The 14,479-nt window shown below is 39.5% G+C and overlaps 1 protein-coding gene across 3 annotated transcripts in view; it reads left to right on the top strand.

Annotated features, from left to right (window-relative positions):
- LPIN2 (lipin 2) overlaps positions 1-9,274 on the top strand; it is a 44,017-nt gene extending 34,743 nt beyond the window's left edge. For 2 of the 3 annotated variants that reach the window (XM_068191289.1, XM_068191279.1), the window contains exons 15-20: positions 650-798; positions 1,253-1,339; positions 2,678-2,830; positions 3,943-4,057; positions 4,737-4,840; positions 5,153-9,274. In XM_068191289.1, the coding sequence (XP_068047390.1) occupies positions 650-798; positions 1,253-1,339; positions 2,678-2,830; positions 3,943-4,057; positions 4,737-4,840; positions 5,153-5,297 (753 nt within the window). In that variant the 3' untranslated portion in view covers positions 5,298-9,274. Of the gene's footprint in view, positions 1-649; positions 799-1,252; positions 1,340-2,677; positions 2,831-3,942; positions 4,058-4,736; positions 4,845-5,152 lie in introns of those variants that run through there. The other variant, XM_068191297.1, reaches the window with a different exon arrangement.
- The last annotated feature ends 5,205 nt before the right edge of the window (positions 9,275-14,479 follow it).

Raw genomic sequence — 14,479 nt, 5'->3', positions numbered from 1 at the left:
GTGCAAGGGTAGGCAGTGGCAGGGAATTTCTGATAATTTTTTTCTGTAGTGTTTTTTTAGGAATCTGTTTGGATTAAAAAATAGTAATTTTTTATGAAGTTCTACAATGAAACTTCCTATTAAAATGTTGCCAGAAAAGTGGCATTGTTTGCTTCTGCAGTTTGGATATCCTGGGATCTGCACATGTGTGTAATAGCATACATTAAAATTGGTGTGCAGTTTATTCACCATGGTCTAACTTAATTTAAAAGTTAGTTCTGCTACTGTCTAAATGTATTATTTTCATCAGAGAGAATTTTGAGGAAAGCATCCACTAAGTAGAAGATACTGTTTGTATCCTATGGTGAATTGGGAGTTCAGTTTGACAGTGCTACAAGTCTGCTGTAGTAGCAAGAATTAAAGTGGCAGAGGGTGAAATACCTGCTGCTGTTGGCAGTACAAGAACTGTGGACATACACACGTACCCAGGCTGCAACAGACTTGGACAGCAAAACTGCTTGTCTTAAGCCATGGTTCACTTTTTGATGAGTCAATCAAAATAGACAAGGAAGAATATATGAGCCATTTTGTGCAGCTCATTTGTGATTCTAAAATCATATAAATTTTAGAGGGCGGACAACTTACATTTTCAGTTATTTTTACTCTACAGGCAAAGTTGAAGCTCAGAGATGGCCCTAATGATGTTGTATTTAGCATTACAACACAGTATCAAGGGACTTGCCGTTGTGCAGGAACAATATACCTCTGGAACTGGAATGATAAAATCATAATATCAGACATTGATGGAACAATAACCAAGTAAGTATCTTAGGGGGTTTTCTTTCTTTTTTTTTTTAAAATCTTGCTCTGTTTATCCTATCCTGCTTTTCAAAACAAGGTAAAGAAACTTTATTTAAGACAGCTATTAAAGGATGTTCATTTATAATGTTGCTTTGGTTTTAATTTGTACTTGCCTTTGAAGAAAACTAGAAAATGTATTTTAAAAGAATAATGCCAAGATGATGACATTTACCATGTGATTGTTCCCTCTATTAGACTTCTCCAGGTTTAATAGCCACAGGTTACCTTGGAAACTGACTTGTATGACCCCACTAATTGCTCTGTCTGGACTATTTATTAATTCTCTTTTCAGATAGTTAGGACCTTCTGCAGAAATATTTCTGTAAATATTCTTTCTAAATTGTATGTTCATTAGTGGTTGTCTTTAACAAAATTCATGCCATGTGTCAGGTACCTTTGATTCTCCTTATAGGTCTGATGCTTTGGGACATATACTCCCTCAGTTTGGCAAGGACTGGACTCATCAGGGCATTGCAAAACTCTATCATTCCATAAATGAGTGAGTATGCAATCTATAAAACAATTAGGATTTTCTGGAATATGGGAATTAATGTATAGGTGTCTTATAGTTGTTAAAAATAACACAGTTTATTAAAATGTACTGGTCGAAATGCTGGGAAGTGAGCAACTTGTGTCATACACAAATGAAACTAAGTTCTTTCCACCGATGCATACTTTTACAGGAATGCAAGCCACCACTTTTACTAGCTCCCTTCTCAGGAGGGGTTCTGCATTTTAGCTTTTAAAAACGTTGTGTAATATTTTCATGAATACAAAGGAGAACCATAATAGAAATAATTTCTCAAGCATGCATATCGGTTTTCCACCAACTCAGGTTGGTCACTAAGCCTATCAGAACTATCATATGGCATAAATTTAAAACTAGATAGTGTCCTTCCAATGCATTAGTGTTTTCTGGTTTAATGGGTTTGCTTCCAAAGCCAAGTGAATGCTCCATAGCTTATATTTTATGTTGTGGAACAACTTTTTTCAAAAATACAGTGATGCCAGAAATAATACTTGCTAACTGAGGACCATCAACTGTTAGAAACTTCAGAATTAAATTAAAATAATAAACTTTTTGTCTTTGTTTTTTAGTAGTCTTCCTTTCCACAAAAATATTGGGGGTCTTAGAATCTATTGTTGGCCACTTGTGCTTCATGGGAGATAACATGTGTTTTGTTGGGTTTTGTTTGGGTGGCTTGGGGTGGGTTTTTTTGTTTATTCAGTGCATTAACAGAAGAGCAGTTTTGGAATTATTTGCCAAATTGAATCAAGAATTTGGAAATGCACATAAACACTCAAGCCTTTTGTGCATGCAGTAACTGTATACAAATCTGTGTAACAGATGAACATACAAAGTCTGCAGGAAGAATTTAGGGATTTAATGAATGCTTGTTGTTATCCATTGTTCATTCTGCACTGCAAAATCTGCCAACAACCTGAAAAAGACAGGAGATCTGGCACCCATTATTTTGTGATGCAGATAATTTAAATAATTGCTGTCATCCTACAGCTGGGCTGAAAGAAGCTGAATAAAACCAATGTGGCACTTATTTAAACACTGTCTAGTCCATCTAATTGTGTCCTCTGAGTTACACCATCCCTATTCTGTTTGCACTTCCTGTTTCTCAGTTTTGATTAACTCGTGTATTAGACTACTACATGCCTTGTAGATTCTTTTAACAATAGAAAAGTCTTTTCCTTGTGTGTGTGCAGAGCTGTGCAGCAATTCAGTACCTAAACTGGTACCTCTGGACATTGCTATAATTGTGTACTTACCTTTGCAAAGAAACTTCAGCAGAATTATTGACTAAGTTGGTAATTTATTTTCTAGAAATGGCTACAAGTTCCTGTACTGTTCTGCCCGTGCCATTGGGATGGCAGATATCACCAGAGGATACCTGCACTGGGTGAATGACAAAGGAACAATTCTCCCCAGGGGCCCTCTCATGTTGTCCCCCAGCAGTTTGTTTTCTGCCTTTCATAGGTAAGCATGTGGGATTTCTTGTATCAGTTTCCTCCCCATTTCAGAGAAAGAGAAGATTAAAAGTATTTGGCATTGCAGCTGTAACAAAACGTTCCACTCCGGACTATATTTGCTACTGAGACTTGATGTCCCTCTAGTGGTCATTTAAAAACTTTGTTTTGTCTTAATTTCACTTGCATACTTCTGTTCCTGTGGTCATGTTAGAAGTGGCTACAAAACACAACATATCAGTCCAAGAGGAACTCATATTCCCTTCTCTTTATTCATCTAGTCCATGACTGATGATTCTTAGATTCTGTTTATATCAGTACATTTTTGTCTTTTTCAAGCATATCTTCAAGGTTTGCAGTGCACTGCCACTACAGAAGGTAGAGAGAAAAGAAAAAAAATCTGGGGAATATAGACTGTCATGTGTAATGATCTTGTGGTGTTGGGATTGCTCCATATACAGCTGCTTAAAAAAAGTGTATGGAGTTTAGGTATGGTTCAACTCAGTTGATCTTTTGGACCAGCCATAGTCTACCTGTTCTTGATGGGAGGAGCTAATAATGGACAGTTGTTGGGATTGGTTGTTTGTGGAGGGGATTTTGTTTGTTTGCATTTTGTTGGGTTTTTTTATTTATTTGTTTTTTATTTTGTCACGGATTGCAATGACAGCAACTTCCATTAATGTCATGGGCTTTACGCACTTTTGTCAGACAGGAGTTTTAACAAGTACACTTAAGTGTACTTGATTAGATCTTCTGATTCAGATAGTCAGCTACAAAAAAGCAGCTCACAGCTGCATTCACAGCTAGGAGTTCCATTTCCATTTATACTTAGCCTATGCACAGTATTCACCTGTTTTTTTTTTTTTGGTTTTTTTTGGTTTTTTTTTTTTTTTTTTTTTTTTTTTTTTTTTTTTTTTTTTTTTTTTTACTGTGGGTGTTGGAAAATAGGGAATGTTTGATTGTTTCTTGTATTGTTCTTGGAGAGCTACTTAGCACTGCCTATATAACTACCAGTGCTAGCAACAGGAAGCAATGAGAATATATATACCAGATAAATGGGGAATGGAGGATACCTTCTATCAAATCATGATTTAGAATTTGACTGTTGAAATTTTATTTTAGGGAAGTCATAGAAAAGAAGCCTGAAAAGTTCAAAATCGAATGTTTGAATGATATCAAGAACTTGTTTGCTCCCAGTAAACAGCCTTTCTATGCTGCTTTTGGAAACAGGCCAAATGTAAGTGCCCCTTTCTAACTGAGTGGTTAAAATGCATGTACTTGAGAAGCAAACAAATAGGCTTTTCTTTTTGTGTTTATGAAAATTTGAATATGGAAATGGGACACTGATGCTTTTATGGGTTTGATTGGGAAAAGCCACATGCAGATACCTTAAATAAAAGTTGCTACAACTGCTTATATGAGAAAGGTTGCAAAGATGCATTGGTATTCTCAGTTTATTGAATATGTACTACCTCTCTGAATTCTTTTAAAGTATTTTTGACTGCTTTGTGACCTAAGGGCATTAATTCAGTGCTTTACAGTCTTCAATCCCTTTTCCTGTTGTATGGTTCCTGTATTCTCTCTGCAGCTAAGTGCTTCTGTAATTAAGTGAAAGAAAGAGGGTTATTGTAAGAAGAGTATTGTCACAGGGAGTGGTGTTGTGTGGTCTAGACTTCGTGTATGTTCGTGGTCCTAGGCTTGGGCACGGGAGTTAAGTGTTTGGGGGCAGGGGGAATATTTTTTTTAGTGTGTGTGTATGTTTTGGGGGTGGAGTTTTTTCACTGTTTTCGGGCACTTTTTTTTAAGGGGCACTGTAGCCTTTTTGGATCAGTTTTTCTCATTCCTTTAATAAATTGCTTGTTATCACATTCAATAAGGAAATGCTGAAGCATGTACTTGTATTGGTGCTTTTGCAGGATGTATATGCCTACATGCAAGTGGGAGTTCCAGACTGCAGAATATTTACTGTGAATCCAAAGGGTGAACTGATCCAAGAACAGACTAAGGGAAACAAATCTTCGTAAGACCATTTTTATTATTTCAGCTAAAGAAAGTGTTTAGAAATGGGATTATAAAATAATTGCATTTATGACTATGATTTCCTTTTACATGTAACATGTGCAGAACCTTATTTGCCGGGAACTTACAGCTTTCAATACTTGAATGAAACTTTTCAAAATAAAAATTGGAAAAATAGAGTTGACAATCGCTTTTGTGGTAGTAGGACCTTAATTGACTAGAACTTTCTGGTCTGGACTTCTAAAGCTGCTTTTGGCTACAGCTGAACAGTAACTAGACTGTTAAATAATGGCTTTCTTCTCCTTTAATACAGGTATTACAGACTAAGTGAGCTTGTGGAATATGTGTTCCCACTGATTAATAAAGAACAGAATTCTGCATTTCCGTGCCCAGAATTCAGCTCTTTTTGCTACTGGAGAGAGCCTCTCCCTGACCTTAATATGGATGACCTGGCCTGAAAAGTACTTCTCACCAGAGATGGAATTTCATATTGAGCTACTCAACTTCAGTTTAAATGTGAAGGACTTTATTAATGAGGATGCTAATTTATATATTGGTACCACAAGTCTTACTAAAGAAATCACTTTAATTTCATTGGTTTAAACAAAGAAAATGCAAAGCTACTGTTTATTTTTTGTGGGAGGGTGTGTGGATTTTTGTGTGTGTTTGTTTATTGGTTGTTACTATATACCTGTTCTAAGGCACTTGAGATTGGCCTGTCATTGTTGGTCGTGGTACCCAAGTGCTTCAGGGCAGCCAAATGCTGAGGTAAAATATGACTTTGCATTTTCATCAATACAGACCTTATTGTAAACATAGATTATCCTTTTTAAGTTGTCTTAAGTATATTTTCTAAAACTAAGCCAAAAAGTGTATGGAAACTGCCAAATGGAATGTCAGACCTATTAATGAAAAATGTGGTTTAATGTTCAGATGGGCATTTAGGCCATTTTTGAAAGGAGCCAGAGCCTAAGACTCCTGTGTTCTTTCTCAGCTAGAATACAGAAAATGTACAGACCTTACTAGCATGGCAGATTCTGAAGACATAAAATCCCTCTTTAAATGTGAATATGCCTTTTGTTACAAGACTGGGCTTGTACAAATCACTCTCAAACTAACTCTGCTTAATACTTTTTTTTACACACAATGTTTAAACTGTTTCATGAGCTTGTTAAAATGAAAATTGTCTTCAGACACTTGTATGGCTTTTGTTGTTTTCAGGCTGTGCTGTGCCATGTTAAATTTTCATCAAGAAAAATCTTGGAACATTTCTGTAAGAGTTGGGGAGCTGGCATTTTTATTTCCTTTTTCAGCAAAGAGATAATGCATATGTGTGTGTACGCTGTGTAGGCCAGTAAAATGTATGTATAGATTATATTCAGGGAATTGCAATACTAAAAAAAAAAATAATGTATTTAATTTTTTAATTGTCTACTGCAGGTATTTACAGAGTTCTGTATTGCAGGTTTTCAGTAGCTGGAAGAAAGTGCAACTCAGTAGTGAGGTTCCAGCTGTGAGAATGGTTAAATGCTGCAGAGTAGAATAAAACTTTTTTCCTTTTTTTTTTTTTTTTTTAGAAGTTTTGGGTTATTTGCGAACATCATGCTGGTCATTCCTCAGGTTCCAGTTAGAGCCTATGAACAAATTACATTCCAGTTCTGGTGTTTATCAACTATAAAAGCAGCTAATTGTTCTTTCTCCAAAAGTACTTGAAGGAAAAGGTGGCTGTTTTTTAAGTTGAATTAGCGCATTTAATTTCTTTTGGATGAAACTCTGGTGAGAATATATCATATATATCATTCCACCAGCCCAAAGGGCTTAAGGACTACAGTAATTTAAACATCATTTAAACACCGGATCACTCGGTTTTACTACCTGCAAAAGCATACATTTAGAGAATTTTACATCTCCTCCAGGAGTATTTTTTCTCCATTGTCAGGCTGTCTTAACCCTCAGTTCTGATGTAACGTCAGCTAACTCTGGACAATTGGTGAGCTGCCTGTGGGGGGGGAGCATTTTTAAATCACTGTATAAATGAAATTATTCCCCCCCCCCATTATAAAATTCTAGTGGATTCCTATATTTATAAAACACTGGATAAAAAGTGGAGACAAGCAAAATCAACCTGGAATCTCTTTCAGAGCAGGAGAAGGAGAGTGGGATAAAAAAAACTTACCTGTCACAGTGTGTCATGCATGTCAGTGAATTGAAAGCCATCCTCATTTTTGTACTGTGAGCACAATAACTTCTATGGTTCTTGGTCACCAGTCTACTCAGTCTTTAAGTAAAGAGTTGAATCCTTTCACAGGATTCAACTCAAAGGATATTTTACTGCTTTTTTCTTGTGTTTTTTTCAATGTCAGATGCGTGCAAACATCCTTCTGTGTATGTTTTCCCTTTTCTCTTACCTTTTATCCCATAGATTTCATTAGAAACTAAAATTTTCATGATCACCAAGTGCTTTGAATATCAATGTGATTTGAGCTTTTAAGTCACTTAAATACTTTAAAATGAATAAGTAAGAATCCAACGTAATAAAGTATTTTAATTACAAGATTAAATATTCTATCTAAAGATTCTATTTTGCATAAGGGGAGTGAAGCAGCCTTTCCTAAAACAGTCTTTTTGTGGATGTCAAAATTTCCTTTACCACGCTTAAGGTTACTCTTGGTAGCCCTGGTATGACACAGCTTTTCTAAAAATAAAAGCACTTCATGAAACCATGATGAGTTCCCAAATGGGACACATTGTTATATGGTTTGGCTGTGTCTTTTTTGGTTAATATTCTTTTTTCACTTTTTTTTTTCCTTCAATTCCCTTCAACTTTTCAGACTGTCATAAATATAAGCTGTGGATTTCAAGGTGGGGACTTGAGTAAATGAGAAGCGTGGAAAAATAGTATCAGGTATATCTCCAAATACATATACTTTCAGCTGGTATGAAAATGGGGCTTTTGTGAGTTTTGTTGAAAGCTCCTCATTCTGCTAGCATGTCACTTTGTATTGTAGGAGTGTCCAAAAGGTTGCTTAATTTAAAAAATAGATTTGTTTTTCTCTGTAACAGCTACAGTTTGATATTTGTTTTTTGATAAAATGTAAATGCTGTTGAGTCTTTCTGATATGAGTAGGGCAGGGGGGTTTGGTTTTTCTAACTCCAGCTTGTATTTGAAGCTTTTCAGATTGTTTGTTAGCCCCATTTAGGGACAGAATATGGGGCCTGTCGTTGTGTACCTGTGTTCTTGGGGCTGCTGGGCACTTTACTGACTCTAGAGCAGACATCTCGTTGCTATCAAGCTGTGGGCTTGTGCTGCAATATCAATGTGGAGGGGGTAAATAAGAATTATGCATTAGCCTGTCCTTTGTTACCTTAGTGGAGAGAAGTGCCCTGGAACTAATGTTTGAGAGCAAGTTGTGCTATACTGATGTAAAATTAGCGCAAGCTACATCATTCTTTCTGTGAAAGAGGAACTTCTAAGTGTGCCTGGCTGTGGGCACACGCACACCCCTGTTAAGACTGTGTTGTTGAAGATGCAGATCCTCTTAGCGTTGGAACCCCTCAAAGGCTGAGTCGATGACACCTGTCTGTGAGTAAATAAGGAACATTGCAATTCAAAACTTGTTAGTGACTTGGACATTACCTGTTTCTATAATGATTTAAAGATCAGCAGTTTAAAGGGTATGCATTTCTGGATTTAATTGTTTTTTATTTATTTACTGTACCGAGCATGTTTGTACTTCAAAAGATTGGGCTTTCATTCCCAACAGTATACAAGTGCATGTGCAATCCTGGCTCATGTCTTCTTAACTTTCTGTCATCAGTATATGCCTTCCAAAACCCGTTTTTTTTCTTTTCAACTAGAAAAGTTTTAACACTTTCGTCAACTCCATTATGGGACTTCTGAAGCAAACTCTGAATCTGTTTATGGTAAACGCAAAAGAGATGAGATTTCATGTTAATATTTCATGCAAGTCTTTTAGGAAAAGCTGTCTCATGAATGAGTTGTTTAAATGAGTGTAATGCAAATTCCCTATGAAACATCACAGATAAGATGGCGAATTTGAGATGCCTTTAAAGTGTCACTTTTGCCTGAAGAAATTTCAATTTCCAGAGTTAAAATCTGCTAAATAGAAAGGAATTGTTTGGGACTCTTTTACAGTGGGAATTACTTCCAGATTAAAGTAAAATGTTGGTTTATTTTGAGGGTGGGAAAACTCTCTTCAGTCATTTGTTTCATTTTTATCTTGAAGATGTGGAATACTTGATCGTTAAGCAACCAAATCACTAAAAAAGTAGTGTGTTTAAAATGTCAAATCTGTGTTCATACCAATACAGTGGTTTTTGTTAAGACTGGACTGTCTTGGGTGCAGCAACCCACACTTCAGTGCAATGTTTATTGATGTTCAGAACAATGTTATCACAATAAAAACAGATTTAAGTGAAATTTCTCTTTACTTTGTATTTGGTAATTCTTTATTGTACTGCTGAATGACTAAACACGGGGCTATTAAAATTGTATTTATGTTTAACATAGAATTCAAGTTGGGCTTCTCAGGATACAGTACATTTGCTTTCTTTCAGGCTTGATTTACTTTTTTTCAGAGTATTTATACAGCTGATACAAAATTGCTGTCATCAAGCTTAACTTCTGTGCCAGTACCAATACTGGGTTACAACTATAATGAAAAGCAAACATGCACTTGGTAATATAAAGTATCAGGTAACAGAGGCATGACTTGGGAATGTACAAGCTGCCTTGAAGAGAATGTTGTAACTGCAGTTTGAGCTCTTGTAAATGTGCCCTAATTTGGAGTTTTATCCTGTTGCCATCAAAGTTAATTTTTCCCTTTCAAGGCAAAGAGTATTGTCTTCCACAGCAGTTGTTAAAGGGTTTGAAGCAAATATTGTGAGGCCATCTTGGAAAAGGGGCCTCAAGCCTTCAGTAGAAATTGATTTTCCTGGTCGCTTTTGCTGCTCTTGGTAAATGCAGTCAACTAGCAGCCTACATAGAAAACCTGACTGTTCAGTCACATTATGATGGATCTGCATGAAAAGGTCAGTGATGCTGTGCCTTTTGGTCCTTCTGTGGTGTCATTGGTGCTACTGCTGTTTTATCACCTCCTGTGTTCCTACCAAGTTTCCCCCACGACTCTGCTGACACACTGCACTCATTCCTCCCACCACAGTCTGCTCACTGCCCATCTTTCACACCTGGGTCCCCCTGCATCCTTGGTGCTGCAGTGAGTGATTCTGCCAGCGCAAGCAACAGAAGGGTGGTGTGTCCTCTGTATGCCAAATGTTTGGATCTGTTGCAAAAACTTTTCTGAGCTGGCATTGTTTCTTTTGTGTCCATCTTAACTGTAATGCACTCCTACTAGGGTGGTCTTGTTCTTGGTGGATGGATTTTTCTGTCTTGGAGCAGCTGGCTTCAATGTGTAAAGACTAGGATCACTCTTTCCAGGAACAGGCACTTTCTCTGTGCAGAACAGTGTGCCTGGAGTTATGTCATGCAGTTGGTGCACTGAGGGCCTGCAGCCCTGCACCGTTGTGGTGGGAAGTATGAGTATGTTCCCACTTGTTGCCAGCTGAGCTCTCGTGCCAGTGGTGAGCTGAGCACAGAGTCAGCTCAGCAGGGTTTTCTGGGCAGATGTCCCCTGTGCTCTGTGTGCTCAGAGGTTTCACTGTTGGGCATTGCAAGGGTTTGTCAGGGTCTTCTGCCTGGCAGAGGTGGCCACTCCTGTGCAATGTGTTTCCTCCTTTCCTTTGTCTTAAATTAATCCCTGCTGGTGTTTCTGTCCCACTTGAGCACTGGTACACTTCATGTTCTTCCTGGTCATGTCTTTTAGCCAAACTTTCTCTGCCATCTCTTTATAATTCACCTTCCTGCCTTACTGTCTCTAATCTTGCATTCCCCACCTCTGATGATACTTCCTGTGTACATGCTCTGGTGATCACAAGCAACAGGATGAGCTCCTCAGCCTAGAACTGGCTGAAGGGCAGGGCTCAAAGGGTTGTGAAAGGGAAGAATTTCACCACCAGTGAAATTCTGGCTGGTGGTGGGTGGTGTTCCTCAAGGCTCAGTTCCAGGGCCAGTTCTGTTCAATATATTTGTCAGTGGTCTGGATGCAGGAGCCAAATGTACCCTTTGCAAGTTTGCTGACAATGCCAAAGTGGGAGATGCTGTTCACTCTTGAGGGACAAGGCCTTGCAGAGAGATCTAGATGGAGAGGAGCGCTGGGCAGCTCTGCTCTGCAATGTTGTCGTGGTATTCCTGCTGAAATACCTCAGACCACTGAGCTTTCTCACCCTTCCTCCAGCTCCCTCCCTTCCCCCATGGAGGGCTGGAAATGACAGCTGGAGGCACAGAGAGCTAAAGATCACAGGTTGAGATAAGAACAATTTACTAGAAACAGCAGTGAAATAAGGAACAGTAACAACAGTGATAGGAACAGCAGAGTGTACATTTCATATCCAGCTGCAAAACACTGCTCTGTCCAAGCCAGAACCAGGACAAATGCGAAATGATTGGTAAAAATGAACAAACAAACAAAAAAGAATGAACAAACAAACAAACAAACAAGTAATAACCCCCAAAGACCCCAAAACTACAGCGTTTATGGAATCTCTTGTGTGTAAGGCAGCCAAGTGCACTACCCACATGGCATTGGACACTTCCTTTTCCCTGGAAGCCACCCGGGATTCCCCATGCTCTTGAACTTCAAGCTGCTTTGATGCACCACACAGAAGGGTGTCCTGCCAGGGAATGACTGGCTGCCCACACTCTCAGTCACTGGGAAACATAGCCCATGCCAGCAGGATGGATGGAGGGGAATGCAGCCCAGGAGTGGTCTGTGCAGCTGCTCAGCACTCCCAGGCACGGACAGCCCTTGCTCCATCTGCTTGTGAGGCAGGCACAGTCTCACTGCAGCAGTGGCAGGCTCAGCCCTGCAGATGCCAGATCCTGCCCCTGTGGGCTCTGCCCCTTCCATGCTGGGGGAGTGGAGGGGCCATCTCAGGATCCCCAATCCTGTCAGTGTTTAAGAGGCACTAAAGGCAAAGGATAATGCCTTTGACCAACATGCTTTAGCTTTTGTCCAGCCCTGAGTTGGTCAGGCACTTGGAGTAGGTGATTGTTGTAGGTCCCTTGCAACTGAAATACCATCTTTGCCAGGAATTGGGGCAGCGACTGAGCAACTAAGATGGACAAGAGCAGTGTTGGCAGAATTTCTATGTACTACAAGGCCTATGTAACAGTGCTTAACACTGAAAAATCATTTCAAATCCACGTGAAAGCTTGACTGAGAAGCCAGAAACTGCAGTTCTAAAGGCAGTGGAGAAGAGAGCAAAAATTTTGGTTTGCAGTGCTGCTGTATTCCCTGGAAAGCAAAAGAGCATCAAGGCATTACACAAGAGGTAGGCTTTATTTGGACATATCTGCAGTTGTTTTCTGTCACACAGTTTCTTCATGTTCCTGGATATTTCTTTCCCCCTTTGAGATTATTTTTATATATGCATGAATATATGTATAGACATGCACACCTAAAGCATACTTTGAAATGCACTGTTTTTTCTGAAAAATGTTAATAATATTCCTTTTTTTTTCACAAGACAGTGAATTAAATGCCAAAACCTGCTTATGCAGTAACACATTACAAGGTGTTGTTTGAAGTCTCCCATATACAAAAATTGGCAGAGCTGCTGTTCTGCATCCCAAGTCTGCAGGGTATATTGCAAAAAGGTTACATTGGCTGGAGCACAAGTATCTTGTGATGACAGGAGACTGCCTCCAGGTGTTCCTGGTAGCAGGATGATTGGAACTCTGTGCCATTATCCAGGAGCAACCAGCAGCTGACCTGTACCTGCTGAGCAAGTCTCAGTGGAGTGCTCATCTCCAAGCTGAGACTGTAAATGCATTTCTAGTTTTAGTGAAAGAGACCCATAACCACTACCGAGCTCTAATAAAAGGACTTAGCTAATCAGCAAAAAAATGCGTGCTGTATTCTCAGGAAAGAGTTCAATCCTGATTTGAATCTCCTGATTGCAGGTGGGGAGCTCTTTACCTTGCATTCCCAGCACATTTTAAAGCTGCATGGGGTGGTGATGGGCATGTTGTTTCAAGTTGCTTTCTTATGCTTTCCACCTCCAGCTTGCTTGATTATTTTTTATTTTTCTTGTTGGGCCAGTTGGTTTCACCAAACCACCTAGAGTCTCAGTGACACTCAGTGCTCAAAGCTGCTGCAACTAGCCTGGTATACGCTGAAAGGAAATGTGGTGGAATACCACAGAAAGCCCTCATAGCTTTGAGTGTTCTCAAAGTGGACAGTAGAAAAATGTCTTTGCTGTCTCCAGAGGTGTTAATAGCAAATTAAAATAATGAGGTAGAATTTTTTTACACTTTTTGCTGTGAAAATTGGCATTCCTGCTTTGCTGCAGTCCTTCCTGGGGATATGACTGATTTATATGTCACATTGGGGTTTTAGGATACACTTGCCATGTTTGGCCAGAGGCAAGTCTCTCTGGCTGTCAGCATGCTGGCTTGGCTTCAGATGTTCTGGCTGCTAAAGCCCTGCCTCTGGGAACTCACCTGTCTCAAGTGATGCTGCCCTGGAGACTCATCTGGTTTGGATATTTGCAGTCCCTGAGGAACAGCAGGGCTCATGCCTGGCTGAGGTACTGTCAGACACACATCTGCCTGTACAGCTTCACCTGGTAGAAGGTGAGTTTCTTCTTTCTGAGTTTCTTCCTCTTTTGATGTCAAATTAGAGCTCTTGGCCCAACAGGTACTGTATTGTCTAAGAGTCTTGTAATTCTCATATACTGCATTACTAAACTACCTACCAAACAGGTCTAAAAGGTAGCACTGTGATCTGTGAAACAGGCACCTGTCCTGGATTTTTTAAAGGCTTTCTCAGTTAACAGATGCTTCCTATTTGAGCTTGTGGATTCTCCTGGATGTGACAGTCAAATCATAAACCCACAGTGAGAAATGCTCCTTTCAGTGCAGGTTTTTCTGTGTGCTGCTGCTGATTCTCACCAAAGATGTAAATGCTGTGTCATTTACAATGCAAGCTCAGGTATTCTGGAGGAGAGCTCTTGCTCCTTCCTTTGAAGCTGGGTTGCTCTGTGTGGAGCCAACCCTCGTCAGGCCTATGAATTCATTTGTGCCCGATTCTCTTACAGCTTTTACATTATTATTTAATACAAGCATTGACTGGAGCAGAGACAAACTCAGGTTCCATTCTCCCTTTCCCTATGGATGGGCTACATCCCAGTGGTCTTCCCAGGTGGGTGAATATCCGACCTTGAAAGCTCCAGGAAAATACCCTCATTAGGAGGAACCAAGCCACCTACCCTGATTACAGCAATTACCAAGGAAGTGCAAATTAAGGGTCAAATCTCCCTTAGCAAAGGTGGGAATCTTAGATAGAGGTTCCTTGTAAAAGGTCATAGCTTTACCCACCCACACAGCTGGAGATGAATGCGAAGATGTCCCTGAAAATCTAAAGGTGTCCTCAAGGTGCTGGGATTGCGTCCTGCTGTGACACAGTTTAGGGAATGCCCTATAGCAGTGTACAAGTATCAGCTACGCTGCATTATGAGGGCTTAAACCATCCTAGCACAGGCAGCGGCAGATTCTGGGTAT

Source organism: Anomalospiza imberbis, chromosome 1 (genome assembly GCF_031753505.1).
Source record: "Anomalospiza imberbis isolate Cuckoo-Finch-1a 21T00152 chromosome 1, ASM3175350v1, whole genome shotgun sequence".
Taxonomy (NCBI): domain Eukaryota; kingdom Metazoa; phylum Chordata; class Aves; order Passeriformes; family Viduidae; genus Anomalospiza; species Anomalospiza imberbis.
This window is presented reverse-complemented; position numbering and strand designations above follow the sequence as displayed.